A 19,423-nucleotide genomic window follows, 5' to 3' on the forward strand; every position below is an offset into this window, starting at 1 on the left:
ACCTTAAATACCAGACCAGAACAACAGGGGTTATACAAATGTTGTTTAGAGTTGTTTGGGCCAATCCATGTACCCCAGGGGGGTAGCACCTGGTTTCTTGAGATATCGTAAAGAGATATCAGCCAGAGAGGAGAAAAAGGATTCTCCTAAGTTCTCAATCTTTCTCATTAAACCAATGACTGCAATGAAATTAAGACCATTTTACCAATCGCACTGAGACCCTTAAAATGATACCAAACATGAAAAGGAAAAAACAACACATTCACAAGATACACCATATGCGATATATAGACATTCTTAATTTAACTTTCAGTGACTTGAGGAGGGAGAAGAGGAGGGAGAGGGGGGATGAGTTGAAGTCAAACAAAGGGACAAGGAGATAAGTTTGGGCAGGACAAGGTTCTGTGCTCTGTCTTTGCTATCTGCTGTCCAGGGGGCATTTTATGGCGTTATTGCAGGGTGAGTTTTGTTTGAGCAGGAAAATCAGTTCTTACAATTGCTATGACAGATTTTTCAATACTTTTAACAATTTTCCAAAACTCTTAACACAGTTAGCACTACATCCGTCTCTGTCAGGGTTATTATAGTTTTGCATTTTTCATTAGTTTTTATTTTTATTTCGTTTTGACTTTTTGTTTTGGCAGTACGAGCGGAAACCAGGGATAACGCGGATATTATGTCATTGACAGGCGACAAGTGAACATGGACGAGCCATTATTAGGGGTTAAAGCACGAAGTGCTAAAACTTTGGCATTTGGACGGCTATAACACGGTCATTTAGAAAATGGGCGTGGCAAAATTCACTCGAAAGCCTATAAATCCTAAACGAAAACTCAGAACTTAATGAAAATTGGTGAGCATATGTGAAATAACATTGTAAACAAGCATGCACAATTTTATGGAGATCGGACCATAGGTGGCACTATAACTGTTAAAAAAGCTTTGAAAACCATATATTTCCTATGTTAAATTGGCTGGAAATGGTCTTTTCCATGTATGACGTCAGTGGTTAAATGGTTGCCAAATAAAACTTAGTCTTTTTATGCATTTGTGCTTAAAGGGTTAGTTCACCCAAAAATTAAAATTCTGTCAGTAATTACTCACCCTCATGTTGTTCCAACCGCGTAAGACCTTCGTTCATCTTCGGAACACAAATTAAGATATTTTTGATGAAATCTGAGCCATGTTTCACTCCTCCATAGGCTTCCAGTGTGACCGAAACTTGCTGGCCCAGAAAAGTTATTAAAGAGATCGTTAATATAGTCCAAGTGACTCCAGTGGCTCAATCTTAAGTATATCAAGCGACGAGAATACTTTTTGTGCGCAAAAACAAACAAAAATAACGACTTTATTCCACTATTCATTTCCTTCTCTCTGGATGTCTAGTTGGTTTGCGTAGTGTTTTTGCGCAGCGCGTCTGTGTTACACGTCACCACGTAGGCTCACTATTGGCCGACGCCGGTCATGTGTGTGTTGCGTGATGACGTGCAACACAGACGCGCAGCGCAAACACACTACGAGGCCCAGAGAGAAGGAAATGAAAAGTGGAATAAAGTCGTTATTTTTGTTTGTTTTTGCGCACAAAAAGTATTCTCGTCGCATGATAAACTTAATGTAGTGCCACTGTAGTTACTTGGACTATTTTAACGATGTTTTAATAACTATTCTGGGCCGGTGAGTTTCGGTCACACTGGAAGCCTATGGAGGAGTCAAAATTCTGTCAGATTTCATCAAAAATATCTTAATTTGTGTTCCGAAGATGAACGAAAGACTTACATGGTTGAAACAACATGAGGGTGAGTAATTACTGACAGAATTTTCATTTTTGGGTGAACTAACCCTTTAAAGCCCTTAAATGCTTGAACCCCGATAAATGCTGCTTGCAGCTTTGATTTAAAATTGGAATTTCTCTGAAATTAAAAATCTGGATACTGGAAGTACACAACTGCAGGAAATATATCACACTTTGCAAGTGATTTTTGGTTATTTTATTTTCAAAAATCTTACATATTCTAGCTTTAAACACCTTACAAGAAAACCAAGACATTTTTTTGCATTTTGATTCCCTGTTAACTGTAGTAACAAACTGTCAGAATAATATACCCATTTGTTGACATTCAGCGAGAAACCTTATAATTTCAAAAATAAAATCTTATGTCAGAGGTTATGTCTACCTTGAACAATAAAGGTGTCCTCCCTTGAGATCTAGCCACACCCTCCAGTGTCATATTGCATCAACCAAAACCATTGTATCATTTAAAGAAATAATGCATCTTTAATTAAAGGCCATTGTCATGCTCTGAAAGTGTTAACCCATTGAGCACAGTAAATCAAACTAAACGACCCACTTTGCCTGCATTCACCCTACATTTATTTTTAAGAGTGCATTTACTATTGGAAGCTTTGGCCAAAAAGCCTCTGAAAAGACCAAGAAAAAAAACATGGGAATGTTCAGGTTATGAAATATACTTTAATGTAGGACACATACAAAGAATACACAAGGAAAATCATGATTATCCCATTTGAATCTGGCCTTCCACCATACCCGACTCCCTCATCTTTGACTCTCAGTGCCTTCCTCCACATATTTTCTTGGGGGGCACTTCAGTCTTCTGCCACAGACTTGGAGTAGTAATACCAATCACACCGAGAGCAATTATCGGTCCAGCATTCCCACTGAGTTTACTCTCCTCATCTGAACCCATTCCCAGATCATCCTCCTTCTCATGAACCGCCACCGCACGTCCCAGAATGGAATAAGGCCCAAAGAGCTTGGCGTCTGGAAGCGTCAGGAACTGCCTTATAACTCCTTTCTCGGAAGCAAAGTTGCCCAGGTCTCCAGGATGATGAGGGTGGTCAACGCCGTTTGGATTATAATGAGGACCAACAGTGATGCAGCCTTGACTGAGGTCTCCATACTGATGGATGTGCATGGCACGCTCTTGACGATCGATGGCAGGCAAACCACGGAGGTTGATTTTCACTTCTATATCTCCATTGGGGAAGACCTGCTTGAAGAGGATTTGCCCAAAGATCTTTGGCTGGTTACGTGGCAAATTGGGGCTTGGAGTTACTTCACAAATGGCATAGATGGTGTTGTCGAACTCCACGACTTCCGGCTGTGGAGCTTCGGCAGGCAAACACTCCTCCTTGTGGAACTCTCCTCCTTGTATATGCAGCACCAGCAATATCAGAGGGAATATTAGGATGATTTTCTCCATGTTGATCTTTAAAGCCTACAATGAAAAGTGGATTCAGTGAAATCATGCCATTTAGTTTAAGAACGTAATATTTTTGATAAAGGGTCAAAGCTTTGTTGCAGGGAGCTTTGAGAATGGAAGTTGCATTAGGTAAAAATAGCACAACCAGATTAGTTTGCAATGGAAAAACCATACAAGAACCCAGACAGCAACCAGATCCGGCCCACATCTGGGCCGTGTGTAATCCAGGTGTACCAGATGGGGGCCGACACCATGTTGCGGTCTAGAAAACTCTTGAATTGCTATGTACCCTTGTGAAAATAATAAAATAAAAAATGCGCTTATTGGTATTGGATGTGTACCTGTAGTATCTTGAAAGAACAATAATAATAATAATAATAAATAAAACTTGCAGATAATAACACTGATGAATTATAAAAAGCCACTTAAGTGTACACACGTACACTTTCATAAGCGTCACACCTGCCAGCCAAAGTTCCTATGATACAAACCAATGACATACAGGTGGATGTAATCACACTAAAATGAGTCCAGGCAAAGGTTCATGGAAATGGAAAAGGTCTAGGGAGAAGTGCCCTCTGGTGGCCATGATAGGGCTTCTGCTGGCAGGAGTGACATTAAGTACATGTACACTTAAAAAAAAAAAAAAAAAAAAAAAAAAAGTAATGCCAAACTAAGAGTTTTACTTTAAAGTACATTATGTTTTAAAAATCTTTTTGTTGTGCTTTAAAGTACACTTAATTTGATCTGTTGTAGCCTACATGTTATTCAATATTAAATATAAAGTTAAGATTTTTTGATTCTGATATTTTTCACAAGGACAGGTAAAATAAAAGACAATATCTATACTTTTGCTTAAACTAAACCTTTTTTAGTTGTACTAAATCAAGTCAGTTGATGGAGAAAATGGAATGGAGAAAAAACTAAACAAGCCTAAAACAGCAAAGGTGCACTACCGTACAGCTGAAAAGTCGTCCTCAATCCGTGTGGAGCCTGAATATTGCAGTCACAAAAATACTACAACACTTAATCCGTGTGCAGTCCTGACCTGGGGTTGAGAGAATGTTCCTTTTGGCTGCTCTTATAGGAACTCATGTTGAGCTGCAAGTTAACCATGATAGTCTGTTAGTCACTAATTAAGTTCACCTGTGTTTCATTTAGCTCCCTTTGTTTGCCTGTTTATATATAGCACTCAGTTTATTCAGTTCTTTGTCTTGCATTGCACAATGTGTTCTCCAGTGTTTTGTGTTTATTAAAAGAAGTACTGCTATAGTTTTTTTTTACGATTGCTATGACAGATTTTTCAATACTTTTAACAATTTTCCAAAACTCTTAACACAGTTAGCACTACATCCGTCTATGTCAGGGTTATTATAGTTTTGCATTTTTCATTAGTTTTTATTTTTATTTCGTTTTGACTTTTTGTTTTCAAATTCAGTTTAGTTTTAATTAGTTTTTAAAGTGGGTTTGCTAGTTTATTTTTTATTTTTTGAAAATGCTTAGTTTTAGTTTAGTTTTTATTAGTTTTAGTGTTAGTTTTAGTCTTTTTTTTTTGTAATTTGGGTTATTTGTCAGGAGCAAGATTCAAAAAGTTCACCCTATACTAAATTTACCCTATACAGTAGGGTGACCACCATCAAACAAACCAAATGTGGGACGATTATACGTTTGTGTGGGACAATGTTGGACATGTTACCAACACTAAAACATAACCTGAAACTGTTATTTAATGCTTATCTAACTTAATAAAAAAAAACACATTTGTATTCTGCCTTTCAGCTGATAAAAATGCTTTGTTCTTTAGTCCCTTCCAGAAAACACCATTATATCACAATGTAACATTACATGTCTTAATTTGACATGTCATTTAAATTCAACATCACTGAGCCCAAAGGCAGCAGCATCATGCAGATAACTATTTTTGAAACAGTTCTGACCAAGTCCAATTAAAATCCAACAAAATAAATAATGAACTAATAAAATATAAAACATGAAATTAGATCATTGACATGTCTTATAAACCAAAAACTTTCATATTTTTTAGAAAGGATGTGAATCAAAACAACCACAGCTGGCAACAAGTTGATAAATTCTGTTAAATTTTTATTTTAATTGACCGAATTATCCATTTGTTTTCTGACAGGGAACACATGGAACGAATCACCGCTCCACATTTTGATTGACAGCCGTCAAAACCTACTAGTGACCGTGTTTACTCCTTTACTTTCAACCATTGGATAGGATTTAAAAGAAGGCGGTTGTATTTGTAGCCTACTTCTGAGGAAGCGCTGTTAAATATAGGTGAAAAACTATGCCGCAAAAATAATAAAGAAAATGCTTTCTTAAAAAGGCAAAAGAAAGCATGCACGTTTTCTTAATATGATCATTCAAAACCGACAGACTGATGAAAATGCGGGACATTTTCTCAATATGCGACGTGCGGGACAAGGGGTGAAAATGCTGTGCGGTACAACGCAATGCGGGACGGGTGGTCACCCTACATACAGTCAATAGCCTAACAACGTACTCATCTGGATTGAAGCAGCAAACATTCAGTGTAAAAGTGTGCGTTAACAATGTGTGTCAGAACAGATAACACCATGCGGGTTTTGAACATTTGCTCAACTGTTTAATAAAGTACATGCAAGACGTCTCGGTCAAGTCAAACTTTGCGGCATCTTGAAAACACCACGCCGATATTGATCCTCGTTTTAGTTCTCCTTTTGTCCCAAAGTCTGCTTGCCATGGTCCATAATGTTTGAATGAAACAACTCCATGAGCGTGCCGCTAGACGTAACGCAGTTGTCGCCATGGTTACTATGGCAGTACGAGCGGAAACCAGGGATAACGCGGATATTATGTCATTGACAGGCGACAAGTGAACATGGACGAGCCATTATTAGGGGTTAAAGCACGAAGTGCTAAAACTTTGGCATTTGGACGGCTATAACACGGTCATTTAGAAAATGGGCGTGGCAAAATTCACTCGAAAGCCTATAAATCCTAAACGAAAACTCAGAACTTAATGAAAATTGGTGAGCATATGTGAAATAACATTGTAAACAAGCATGCACAATTTTATGGAGATCGGACCATAGGTGGCACTATAACTGTTAAAAAAGCTTTGAAAACCATATATTTCCTATGTTAAATTGGCTGGAAATGGTCTTTTCCATGTATGACGTCAGTGGTTAAATGGTTGCCAAATAAAACTTAGTCTTTTTATGCATTTGTGCTTAAAGGGTTAGTTCACCCAAAAATTAAAATTCTGTCAGTAATTACTCACCCTCATGTTGTTCCAACCGCGTAAGACCTTCGTTCATCTTCGGAACACAAATTAAGATATTTTTGATGAAATCTGAGCCATGTTTCACTCCTCCATAGGCTTCCAGTGTGACCGAAACTTGCTGGCCCAGAAAAGTTATTATGTCTTTTTATGCATTTGTGCTTAAAGCCCTTAAATGCTTGAACCCCGATAAATGCTGCTTGCAGCTTTGATTTAAAATTGGAATCTCTCTGAAATTAAAAATCTTTGGGAACTTTTGGGATACTGGAAGTACACAACTGCAGGAAATATATCACACTTTGCAAGTGATTTTTGGTTATTTTATTACAAAAATCTTACATATTCTAGCTTTAAACACCTTACAAGAAAACCAAGACATTTTTTTGCATTTTGATTCCCTGTTAACTGTACTAACAAACTGTCAGAATAATATACCCATTTGTTGACATTTAGCGAGAAACCTTATCATTTCGAAAATAAAATCTTATGTCAGAGGTTATGTCTACCTTGAACAATAAAGGTGTCCTCCCTTGAGATCTAGCCACACCCTCCAGTGTCATATTGCATCAACCTAAACCATTGTATCATTTAAAGAAATAGTGTATCTGTTACATTTTTAGGAATGAAGCGATGTCACTTCCGGGGGCAACACATTTATTTATCTGTATAAAACACATAGAAAGCATTGTACAAACAAGGAGCACATTTCTCTGCACTTGCGCGCTTCATCTCGTGCTGAATACTACTTCTATGCTCTTATCCTGTGATACCTTTACAAATTATCATAAACAATCACATGTCTGATTTCTCAATTCTCAAGAAATACATGCTCTAAATACATAAACATATTAACATAGATCTAAACATGTGCCGTGCCTGCTATCGAACAGCATAAAGGAAAGGTCTGACGAATACCATCATTAAAGTATTACAAACTCTTTTTTGAAATGAATACAAGTGAATCATTAAACATAACCATGAAAATAGCATTTGGAATTAGTAAACAGTAGATATAGAGATATTAATAATAGAGTTTAGTCTAAATTCACATTACTCTAGCATTGATAACTGCACACATATTTTAATACTCTTTCATATCACTGTTTAAATGATCTTTTAATCCGTTTTACTCTTTCATGAAATATGCTAATGAACTGACTATCTCATGAACTATGTTTCAACCGTTTAACAGTTACTGTGTTATCACTATAAACTCACAAAATGATTAATAAAAGTGTTTTACCTTTGAATCTGACTGGAGTTCTTATTTAACAGTACTGAAATCGTTTTTTACATGTAATGGCTGACAAAGTAATGCTAAATGAGGGTAACAGGTCTATGCGCGTGGACTAAGAACAGACACGTGTGCCTTGTTAACTCAAACTGCACAGACTCATCACTACACACGACTTAATGTTCGTACACATCTATTTGGTTAATTATCCCTCGTCTCACACTCACATGCCGAGTATATATCTTAAGCCTTTATTCCTCCGTTTTGTTCACGTTAAAAGTTACTAATTTTCCTGTTGAGTTGATAACACTATCGTCCGCCATTTCACGCACGACCCTCTTAATCACAGTCAAAACTCAACTTTTCTTAACGTCTCAGGTACGAACTACAGCTCTATAAGAATACAATACTGTTATGAATCTACTAGTATAAAGATTATTGTCAGCTTACCTGTATAAAACACAGAAAGCATTGTTCAAACAAGGAGCACATTTCTCTGCACTTGCGCGCTTCATCTCGTGCTGAATACTACTTCTATGCTGTCTAGCTAGTCAGCCACTCATGCGCCGCGCAACTCCCGGGTGCCCCCTGCTGACGACTCCGAGTCTCACCAAATTGAACACAATGCAATAAAGTAATACAAGTAACTAACAATAACTTTAACAGTTCGAAATTTAAAGGGGGGGTGCACTGATATCTGTCCCGTTTTACATTCTTAGTGCTACACTCTCCCCCACAAAATTAAATGTCTCCTGACATTTCTGGGAACAAGTGAACATTTCTTTAGAACACCTCAGTCATCCAAGGCCTCCAGTAACCCTTAGTTTGTGTTACCTGACTCTCTGTTACCTTACAGTCTCTTTTTACCAAGGACGGTTGACCCAATGTATCATAACTCAGTACAACAGGCTGATGTCTCAGTCTCTGGGGTCGCGGTCCAACTGCCTGTCGCTCTCCTAGCGTCCGAACCAGCGGGTCGGCCTCTGATTCAACATTCTCAGACCTGTCAGAACTCACATCAGGTCTCTGAGATTGTAGTGGCACATCCTTTTCGCTATGTAGTGGCTAGGGATGCACCGAAATGAAAATTCTTGGCCGAAACCGAAAACCGAAAAAGAGGAAACCAAGGCCGAAAACCGAAAACCGAAACACCGAAAGAAATTATGCCAATTATTGTTAGTACCATTGCATTTATGGCTATGACTGTGTACTAAGTTTACTAAAATCAAGGCATTGCAATTGCATAAATTAATATTAAAGTTTCAAAGAATAAATCCATTAAAATTTTATGCAAATATTTATTTAGCATTTGCAAAGTATAAAATTAAATGTTTAACTTGACCCCACTCATGTGTACATTAAATAATAATGTAAAAGCCTACTGGCCTGGAGAAAGGTTTAAAAATGAAATGTTCTCTCATAAAAACAAAGTGCATTTAGGTCAATACTGCCATAGCCCAAAATAATATCTGCAGTTATATGCTCATGGACGTGAGTTGCAAAAACCATAAACAGCTCAGGTAAACCTCTGAGAAATGACGGCTGCTCTGCACACACACGCAAAGGTCTCTCGCTCCCTCTCTCTGCCGCGCGCGCTACGTATGCGCGCTCATGCTCGCTCGCGATTCCGGGAGATTTAAACTAATTTGCGGGCATTAGGGAGCCGGTATCAATACGCGGGAGACTCCCGGAACTTCCGGAAGACTTGGGATGTCTGTGTTTTGAAAATCGCTGTCCGTGGGTCACTCTTAGATATATTTAAATACGTCCACACCGCAGATATGTAATGTTGCTTCAGACAAGCACGTGCAGGTCGCGGTGTCTGCTGTTTGCGTCATCACAACATTTCGGCCGTATTGTTTCGGTGATAAAAGTCTTTCGGCCGAAAACCGAAAATGCACTTTTGGGCCATTTTCGGCCGAAAATTTTCGGTGGCCGAATATTCGGTGCATCCCTAGTAGTGGCACATCCTCTTCGCTTTGTAGTGGCACATCCTCTTCGCTTTGTACTGGCACATCCTCTTCGCTTTGTAGTGGCACATCATCTTCGTGACGCTGAGGACTCTGCTGAGGCTGAAAAGGCTCTGCTAGAGGATTCAGTGAACCCTGTCTTTGCCGTCTCCCTCGGCCAGGTCTGAGATGCCACTGGTAGTTGCCACTGTATTCGTCGCTGGAGGTGTCACTCTGCTCTAGCTGTTGCCGATGCTGTCGTTCTGGCTTGGTTCTTTCCTTTGGAAAGCTCTGGGAGTCCTTCTGCGGCTGACGAATCTCTGCTGGTGGCTGGTCAAGGGGAAGGAAATCACAGGGCAGCAGAAGATTTCTGTGAACCACTCTGTCTCTTCCTTTACCATTTTCTGGACTGATCTCATAAACTGGGCTGCCATCGGCTTTTCTCTCCTTCACCTTGTACACTTGGCCCTCCCAGTAGGACTGGATCTTTCCAGGACCCCCTCTGGGAGTGAGGTTTATGAGCAGGGGCGGATTAAGGTGGTCAGGGGCCCCTAGGCTGCTCTTTGTGTGAGGCCCATCCAAAAATTTTCTTCAAAAAAACAAAACAAAAAAAACTTTTAATATATTCTAATTATGACAATAAGCTAATAATTTGTGCTAAAATAGTCTAAATATTTAGTTTTAAAAACAATTTTAAAAAGCTGGTTATGTCTATTTTTATGTTTCTGCGCAAGTTCAGCAGACAATGAGGTTCGGGTTTGTTCCGATCAGAGCTCGTGAGCGGAGAGCGCATTTCTGAATATCCTGGAGTGCGTTTCCCGTACAACTATAGCTCGCTGCTTAACTACCATAGTACGATGCATCGATGGAGAAATCAACTAGCTAGTCACGACTGTTTCCCGAAACCGTATGTCGCAAAGTATCGTTCAACCACTTTGGTTTATGACGTCGCGCACGTGGTGGACTTATTTTAATTAATCTGTTTGAGATCGAATTAACGCTAGATTTTGTCATATAAGCTACAGACATGGCATCTGAAGACCATTTCTAATTTTTCTCAGTTATTTTGCTTTATTACCAGACTCAATATTTGGCTCGTTCTTACATAGTAGAGCACGTTCGCACATGCGCAGTCTTCAAAAACGGTGCTTTAAATCTCTTGACAAACTAAAAGACGTAAATTACATTTGTATGTATTCTAAATAAATAACACGGGTTGTACTGAATGTCAGCTTGCTTATTTTGCTAAAGATAAGGATTTATTCAGTCTACATCTCGTGTAAATTAGAAGCTTCTAACCACAGCTCGAGAGCTGTCGTTTCAACCACACAAGTTTGCAATGCTGTTTGCGAACGTTCGTTGGAACGATGGTTTCGGGAAACACCAAATTGTTGAACTATGCTGATAACAACGGAACTTGCGACCATAGTTGGCTAACGATGCTTTCGGGAAACGCACCCCTGCTCCGCTCGCTCATTCCGCAGGGTCGCTCGCTCAACCCAGAGTGGCCTGCAGGTTCGAAAATATGTGGAATAAGGGCTGCCTCCAACTAAATTTTTTTCTAGTTGACTAGTAGTTGTTCATTTAAGCCATTCGTGGACAAATCGCCCCTTTATATTAATTTAATTACTTAGGCTATATACAGGATAATGAGCGTTTATGTAATATAGCTGCACTCAAGTGCACGACCGCATGCATAAAGCTTGCCACAAAGAAAAGTAATGATTATGAATGTGTCTAAAATAGTAAGGAGACATTTAATTATTTATTAATAAACTGGTGTTCTCTTACGAGAGGTCTCTCGTACTGCGTAAGATATCTTACGCTAGGGGAAAATCCTTTTTCCGCGAGATATTGAAGCCAAAAATTATCCTTAATTTTGTAATAATGCAAAACGCGTTGCAGCAGCAATGCAGACATAGGCGAGACAGCTCGCGCGCCTATTGGCTGCTCTGCGGCAACTGCAGCAGCCTATCGAGCGAGGCCTGGCGTGACGTCAGACCCAATCAGGGCACTTCGCGCCCGCTGCGTCACGTCCCGCCGAAATGGGCGTGGTCTAGGCCTATAAATATCGCTCGCAGGCAGCTATTATCTGATTTTTCATCCTTCAAGCGAAGCACACGCATCGCTGGAGCTGGATTAGGAGCCGCGCCGTCGAGAGAGAGCACCTTCAGCGGGACGAGTCACTGAAGTCGCTGGCCGCGCCGCCTTCCTGCCTTCCTGCTGCGCTTTCCGGCGCTTATATCCTTCTCTTTATTACACTGTATTTCTGTGTGTGTGTGTCGCCGCTGCGACACACATTTCTAAAAGAGCTAGCGTCTTTTTAAAGATGCCTTCCTGCGGCTCGTGCAGAGCCACACTCAGCGACGGGGACCGCCACGTGATCTGCGTTTCCTGCCTGGGTGAGGAACATGCAGCTCTCGCGCTCGCTGACGGCGGATGCCCTCACTGCGAGCTGATGGCAATGGCGACTCTGAGGACTCGCCTAGCCGTCTTCATCGAGACTGCTCCCCCGCCCGCCGCGGCGTCGCGCCGTAAAAAGCGCCGTGCCCAGCGGGCCCCGGAACCCTCCCTCAGCCGCCAAAGCTCGCCGGTTCGCCCGCTTGCTTCCCCGGCTTCTTCTGTTTCGCTTCCTGACGGACAGCGGCCGCCGTCTGCCGCCGCTTCCGTTGATATCGCGGATGAGGAAGCCCTGCTGGGAGAGGATGATTCCTGCTCTATCCTGGCGTCAGGCAGTGAGGATTGGGCGGGCTCTGAGGACCCCGCGCCCCCTGCCCGCACTTCGTCAGGCAAGAGAGCTTCCATCGAGACGGAACTCATGCGAGTACTCGCACAGGCCGCGGCGAGCCTCGGCCTCGAGTGGTCTTCGCCTGAGCAGCCCGCTCACAACCGGCTGGATGGATTTTTCCTGCCTGGGGAGCGCGCTTCACCTGTGTCCAGACCGGCGCCCTTTCTTCCTGAGTTACACGAAGAAGTCGCCAAGTCCTGGAGCGCCCCCTATTCTGCTAGAGTGCGTCCTGGTGTTTCTTTGGCATTCTCCGCCGTTGACGATGCCAAGAACAAAGGATACCTCTCGCTGCCGCCGGTTGAAGAGGCGATAGCGGCCCACTTATGCCGGCCCTCCGCTGGACGGCGCGCTAAGCCGGCCCTACCCTCTAAAGCTTGCCGCACGACGTCGAGCTTGCTCCACCGCGCTTTCTCCGCCGCCGGGCAAGCTGCGTCAGCGTTGCATACCATGGCAACGCTCCAGATCTTCCAGGCCGATCTCCTCCGTAAGCTGGATGAGGAAGGACCTGACGCGATCTGCGTGCCGGACTTAAGGAGTGCCACGGACCTCGCCCTTCGTGCTACTAAGTCCGCAGCGCAAGCCATTGGACGGACTATGGCTTCTCTCACCGTGTCTGAGAGACATCTATGGCTGACGCTCTCGGAAATGGCCGAGTCTGAGCGCACCGCGTTCCTCGACGCCCCGCTTTCCGCCGCAGGCCTCTTCGGATCCTCCGTCAAAGATTTCGCGGAGAGATTCGCAGAGGTACAGAAAGCGTCTCAGGCTATGAAGCACTTCCTCCCGAAGCGCTCCAGCTCTGCAGCAGGCCGTGCGAAACCGTCTGCTCAGAGCTCACAGCCACAGCCACCGTCCACTGCCTCCACTTCACAGCGCCGCCAGGCCAGAAGCGCGAGACCGCGCTCCCGCTCATCCGGTCGCCGCCCCGCAGGACGCGGCCCGCGACCTAAGGTTACGGTGAAGCCCGAGGCCCCGAAGTCGTCCTAGCACAGCTAGGAAAACGACGGTGTTCCAGTCCCGCTGCGGCCGGACTCACACCAAAGCTATTCGCTCGTCCAGTTCCAGAAAATGTGACTGTTCCAGTGTTTTCTGCAGCCAACAAGTCGGTTCTGTCACCCGCTTGCCTGCACACAAATGCCGTTTTCACGGCTACCCAGATAAATCCCCAAAAGAGCGTATTTTCTGGTGTCCCGGCCACGGCCGATGGTGTTTCGTGTGTAGTAAGAATGCCCACTGCCCAGTGCCCATCCCTACACATAAGCACAGCCTGTCACACAGGGCTCGCGCACATAAAACCGACTCAGGTCGGTTGCGCTTCAAACATGGTGAATGTGCCCACTACCCAGTGCCCACTAACACCACGTTACGCATGTCTCACGGTTTCTGTAAAAACGAAACCAACGTGCACTCGCTTCACGCAAGCGAACGATGTTTTCGGTGTGATAAATGTGCCCGCTGTCCCGCGCCCACATCCACACATAGACATGACAGTTCCCACGGGAACCGCCCAGCCCTCCCCCTCGCGGTTAACCACCGTAGAGGAGTCGAGCGCGGGCAATCTGCCCGCTGTCATCAGCGCGCCCCATGCCTCAAATGTCACGAGCGACACGCTTGTGTTACAGCACACAGAAGCTTCTCCATCGCTGAGCGAGCGGAGCGCGCTTCGTATTCGACCCCTAGCTATCCATGCAGACGCATGGGCAAAGCTGCCCGGGGTTTCGAAGTGGGTGCTGAACATTATAAAAAGAGGCTATTCGCTGCAGTTTCGCCGACGCCCTCGCCGCTATGTGGCGCGCGTCGAGACCACGGTAAAAACAGAAGTAGCACATCTACTTCGAGCCGAAGTGACGAAACTATTGAGAAAAGGGGCCATAGAACCCCTCTCTCAAGATCAGAGTGAAGGAGGGCTATACAGCAGATACTTCCTGGTACCGAAAAAAGACGGGGGTCTCAGACCCATACTAGATCTAAGGCAACTGAACAAAGTGCTTGTGAAGCGACAGTTCAGGATGCTCACGACCAGGCAAATCCTTGTGCAGATTCGCCAAGGAGATTGGTTTGTGTCAATAGATCTGAAAGACGCGTATTTTCAAATACAGATAGCGTCACGTCACAGGCGATTTTTGAGATTCGCCTTCGAGGGCCAGGCATATCAGTACACAGTCCTGCCGTTCGGTTTGTCCCTAGCACCCCGTACATTTACGAAGTGCATGGACGCGGCGCTCGCACCCCTCAGAATGAGAGGCATGCGAGTGCTGAATTATTTGGACGATTGGCTGATTCTAGCGCAATCTCGCGCAGTGCTCATAGAACACACGACCATTTTACTCGATCACCTCGAGGATTTGGGTCTGAGTGTCAATTGGGCGAAGAGCTCCCTGTCACCCAGTCAGAAAATATCTTTCCTGGGCACAGAACTGGACTCACTATCCATGATAGCGCGACTATCACAACGGCGCGCGGTAGACATTCGACGCACAGCAAACTCTTTTCGCTGCGGCGCGTCTGTCCCGCTCAAAAGATTTCAGAAGATGCTAGGTCTCATGGCCTCAGCATCGTCAGTACTCCAGCTGGGTCTGCTCCGCATGCGCCCGCTGCAGTTTTGGCTGAAAGCGCGAGTCCCACGAAAAGCGTGGGCACCCGGTTTGCTTCGCCTCAGGGTCAATCAGAAATGCGTTACAGCGCTGAAACCCTGGAAAGCGAACGACTGGTACCAATCAGGTGTAAGCCTGGGGACTTCCTCGAGGGTGAAAGTGGTGTCCACGGACGCGTCCACCTCGGGATGGGGAGCGCTGCTCGAGGGCAGACCGTTCTTCGGCCAGTGGTCAGAACGGGAGAAGCTCCTGCACATAAACTGCCTCGAAATGCTGGCAGTAGACAACGCGCTGACGCGTTTTTGTCCCCAAATAAAAGGTCACCACGTCTTGGTCCGCTCGGACAACATGTCTGTGGTATCCTACATAAATCGCCAGGGCGGCATCAGATCCGAGAAACTGTACAGGCTGGCAGAACGCCTCCTGGTATGGGCTCAGTGCAACCTGCGCTCGCTCAGAGCAGCGCACGTGCCAGGGATCATGAATATAGGACCAGACAGACTGTCCAGGAACAACGTTCCGGCAGGCGAATGGTCCCTACACCCACAGACAGTCCAACTGCTGTGGAAGAAATTCGGCAGAGCGGAAGTGGACCTGTTTGCGTCTCAAGAAAACGCTCACTGTCAAGAATTTTTCTCCAAGAGCAGGAGCGCGCTGGCCCATGTGTGGCCCCGCCGCCCGCTCTATGCTTTTCCCCCCGTCTCTCTCCTGCCTCAGGTGATAGAACGGATCAGGGAAGAAGGATGCTCAGTACTGCTGGTAGCACCGTTCTGGAAAAACCAACCTTGGTTCCCAGCCGTGATGCAGTTAGCAAGTACTGCCCCGTGGCCAGTACCAGTGAGGAGAGATCTCCTCTCACAGGCCCGCGGCTCGATCTGGCATCCTCACCCGGATCTATGGTCCCTTCATGTCTGGGCCATCAACGGGTACATGTTGGACTCCCTAAAGGAGTATTAAACACGATCACGCAGGCTAGAGCTCCGTCTACAAGACGACTCTATTCTTCGAAATGGTCAGTGTTTTCGGGCTGGTGCACAGCCCGTGGTGTGTCACCCACAAATTGTGATGTGACGGAGGTGCTTTCCTTCCTACAAGAGCTGTTGGATGGGGGCAGGGCCCCCTCCACGCTCAAAGTTTATGTGGCGGCTATAGCAGCGTTCTCAGAAACAACGCTTGGTCAGTCAATAGGAAGGAACGATTTAGTCATCCGCTTCCTTAAAGGAGCTAGGAGACTGAATCCTCCCAGACCTCCCTCAGTCCCCGTATGGGACCTTTCTACGGTTCTGGAAGCCATGAAAGGTGCGCCATTTGAGCCTTTACAGTCAATCGATTTGAAACACCTGTCTTTCAAAACGGTGTTTTTGCTGGCTCTCGCTTCGGTGAAGCGCATAGGGGATCTGCACGCGCTCTCTGTGAGCGCGGCGTGCATGGAGTTTGGGCCCAATGACTCAAAAGTTATACTCAAACCTAAGCACGGTTATGTTCCAAAATCCCTCAACACACCGTTTAGGGCGCAGATTATCTCTCTGTCAGCCCTACCGGTCCCTGATGAGGAAAGAGACGCGAGCCTCCTTTGCCCAGTCAGGGCATTACGAGCTTATGTGTCTCGCTCGTCTGTTTTCAGACAGACGGAACAGCTCTTTGTTTCGTTTAGCGGACGTTCTAAGGGACTAGCCGCGTCGAAACAGAGCCTATCCAGATGGATAGTTGATGCTATAGCGCTGGCATACGCCTCCAAGGGCATGCAGTGCCCTTTGGGTGTCAGAGCGCATTCCACAAGAGGCATGGCCTCTTCGTGGGCTTGGTCGAGTGGGATTGCCTTGCAAGATATTTGTATGGCGGCAGGCTGGGCCTCCCCGTCTACATTTATAAGGTTCTATAACCTAGAGGTTCCCGCCCTGCAGGCCAGGCTGCTGTCGGTCTAGACTACCAGTATTATCTGACCTGATGCGTTCAGCTCAGAATGCTGCGTTTACTGAGCACAGCTCAATTTTCGACAGTTTAAAGCTGGGCAAACTGTGTAAGACCCACATTTTTTTTTTTCCATCAGTTCAGGCCGTACCCCGCCCTGTCTGTATGATGAAATTTGCGTCCCTTCGACGCTACTTTATGTGGAAAGTGAGGCTGCACCCCTCCTTCTTCCCGGACTCTCTGTGAGTTCACTGAGTGATTGTGCACTATATGTACCCCGGGCTTTCGCCCTTGGGTCTTTGGTGTCAGATCTCAGCATGCACGGCGTTTTACACTGGGTCCCCTAGCGTAAGATATCTTACGCAGTACGAGAGACCTCTCGTAAGAGAACGTACTCGGTTACTAACGTAACCTCGGTTCTCTCTAGAAGAGGGACCGAGTACTGCGTATCTTGCCGTGCATGCACACGCTCTGGTTGCTTCGATGATGAAAAACCAGATAATAGCTGCCTGCGAGCGATATTTATAGGCCTAGACCACGCCCATTTCGGCGGGACGTGACGCAGCGGGCGCGAAGTGCCCTGATTGGGTCTGACGTCATGCCAGGCCTCGCTCGATAGGCTGCTGCAGTTGCCGCAGAGCAGCCAATAGGCGCGCGAGCTGTCTCGCCTATGTCTGCATTGCTGCTGCAACGCGTTTTGCATTATTACAAAATTAAGGATAATTTTTGGCTTCAATATCTCGCGGAAAAAGGATTTTCCCCTAGCGTAAGATATCTTACGCAGTACTCGGTCCCTCTTCTAGAGAGAACCGAGGTTACGTTAGTAACCGAGTACGTTTTCTGTGTCGCTGCAAAGATGAAGTTGACGATGCGGACTCGCCATGAATGCCAGAGAGAAATGCACATTTCATATGGATTACATATTCAGAGAGTAGCCAATTTGTTTTTAATATTTCAAGCTTTCTATAATAGATAGCCTATATTTCTCAAATCTGTGAGGCACAAGCTGAGTTTCGGCGCCCTCCAGTTCACGTGCAATGCAAGTGATCATGTCGGCGCCTTATTACATTGTCTGCTATATTTACTTCTTATTTATTAAATACAGGCAATTGGATGATAAAACATTGATCAAAATTAAGATACAATTTATACAAACGAAAATCTTGTAAAAAAGAGACTACAAAACAAAGCTTAATGAAGTGGTCAAAATGTTTTGTCTCCAGACATATTGCACATCTCATGATGTATCATATCTCTCTCATGCTGTATGCTCACTTTCATATGGATTAGGGCCAAGCAATAATAAAAAAATAAAACCATCTCGAGATTAAAGTCATTATAATGCGAGATTAAACTCGTTAAATTTCGAGAAAAAAAGTCGAAATACAATCTTGAGAATAAACTCATTAAATATTGAGAATAAAGTCGTTGTGTTTCGAGAAAAAACTTGTTAAATTTCGAGAAAAAAGTCGAAATACAATCTTGAAAATAAACTCATTACATTTCGAGAATAAAGTCGTTGTGTTTTGAGAAAAAAAAGTCGAAATGAAATGTAGAGAATAACGCATTCGATCAGTGTTCATTGCATAGCCTACTGATAGAGGACATGGCAGAGTTGGATCACTTAGTCAAGCTATATTTTAGACTTTGTTTCAGTAACAAAGCCGTCTAGGTCGGCTAGAGGAGGAGCTGTACTATCATGGAATAATGTCCACTGCACCCTATAGGCGGGTGAGAAACAGCGCCATGAATTATGCAGAAAATGCAAGACTGCTCTTTGTGCATCGTGTAATGTGTCAAATTCAAAGCTTCATAAAACAATAATTCCACAGTAAAAACTGCTTAAAATTTGGATTTCGTTAGACAACAGCTGTTCTATAATGGGATAATGTCCACTTTAACGCACCCTCTGATGCGGCCTAGAAAATGCACAACTAGTAGGAATGATGGCGCAATAAGGCGACTCTGAATTTGTTTGTCCCATTTAAAACTTTAACGGTCCATAACATTTTTTTTTTTTTTTTTTTTTAAATGGTAGCCTACAGAAATTTGTGCCAATATTTCGGTTTCCACTAGATAAATATATGCTCTATTACTCCCTTTAGTCGGATTTAACGCACCCTTACATATGGCTGAGAAATGCAGAATTTCTTCATTCATTTCTAACAGAGCTTGGTGCGAGCAATGCCATACACACAGGGTGCTTAAGGAAGCGTCGCGTCATTTAAAGGGGAGGTCCGCGCGTCAATAAGTAGCCTAACAAACGAATAAGTAACTGGATTCAGCCTCGTATGCAATGAACTCTGATCGAATGCGTTATTCTCTACATTTCATTTCGACTTTTTTTCTCGAAATTTAATAAGTTTATTCTCAAGATTGTATTACGAGTTTTTTTTTCTAGAAATTTAACGAGTTTTTTCTCGAAACACAGCGACTTTATTCT

At 44.2% G+C, this 19,423-nt stretch overlaps 2 protein-coding genes across 3 annotated transcripts in view; both read right to left on the reverse strand.

Annotated features, from left to right (window-relative positions):
* The window catches only part of LOC309492377 (uncharacterized protein), a 232,020-nt gene that overhangs the window by 27,422 nt on the left and 185,175 nt on the right, over positions 1–19,423 (reverse strand). The gene's annotated exons all lie outside the window — the stretch shown is intronic.
* LOC309492603 (uncharacterized protein) lies at positions 2,451–8,230 on the reverse strand. Its single transcript, XM_082161605.1, has 2 exons — positions 8,192–8,230; positions 2,451–3,236 (listed from the first exon to the last, which is right to left on the reverse strand). Exon 2 carries the CDS (start codon positions 3,219–3,221, stop codon positions 2,568–2,570), a length of 654 nt encoding a protein of 217 aa, XP_082017731.1. The 5' UTR covers positions 3,222–3,236; positions 8,192–8,230; the 3' UTR covers positions 2,451–2,567.

This window comes from Leuciscus leuciscus, assembly GCF_965113295.1.
Source record: "Leuciscus leuciscus genome assembly, chromosome: 1".
In the NCBI taxonomy this organism is placed as follows: domain Eukaryota; kingdom Metazoa; phylum Chordata; class Actinopteri; order Cypriniformes; family Leuciscidae; genus Leuciscus; species Leuciscus leuciscus.

Excerpts from the sequence above, each read along its gene's own strand:
- LOC309492603 (XM_082161605.1), bottom strand. The coding sequence starts at position 3,221 with ATGGAGAAAATCATCCTAATATTCCCTCTGATATTGCTGGTGCTGCAT.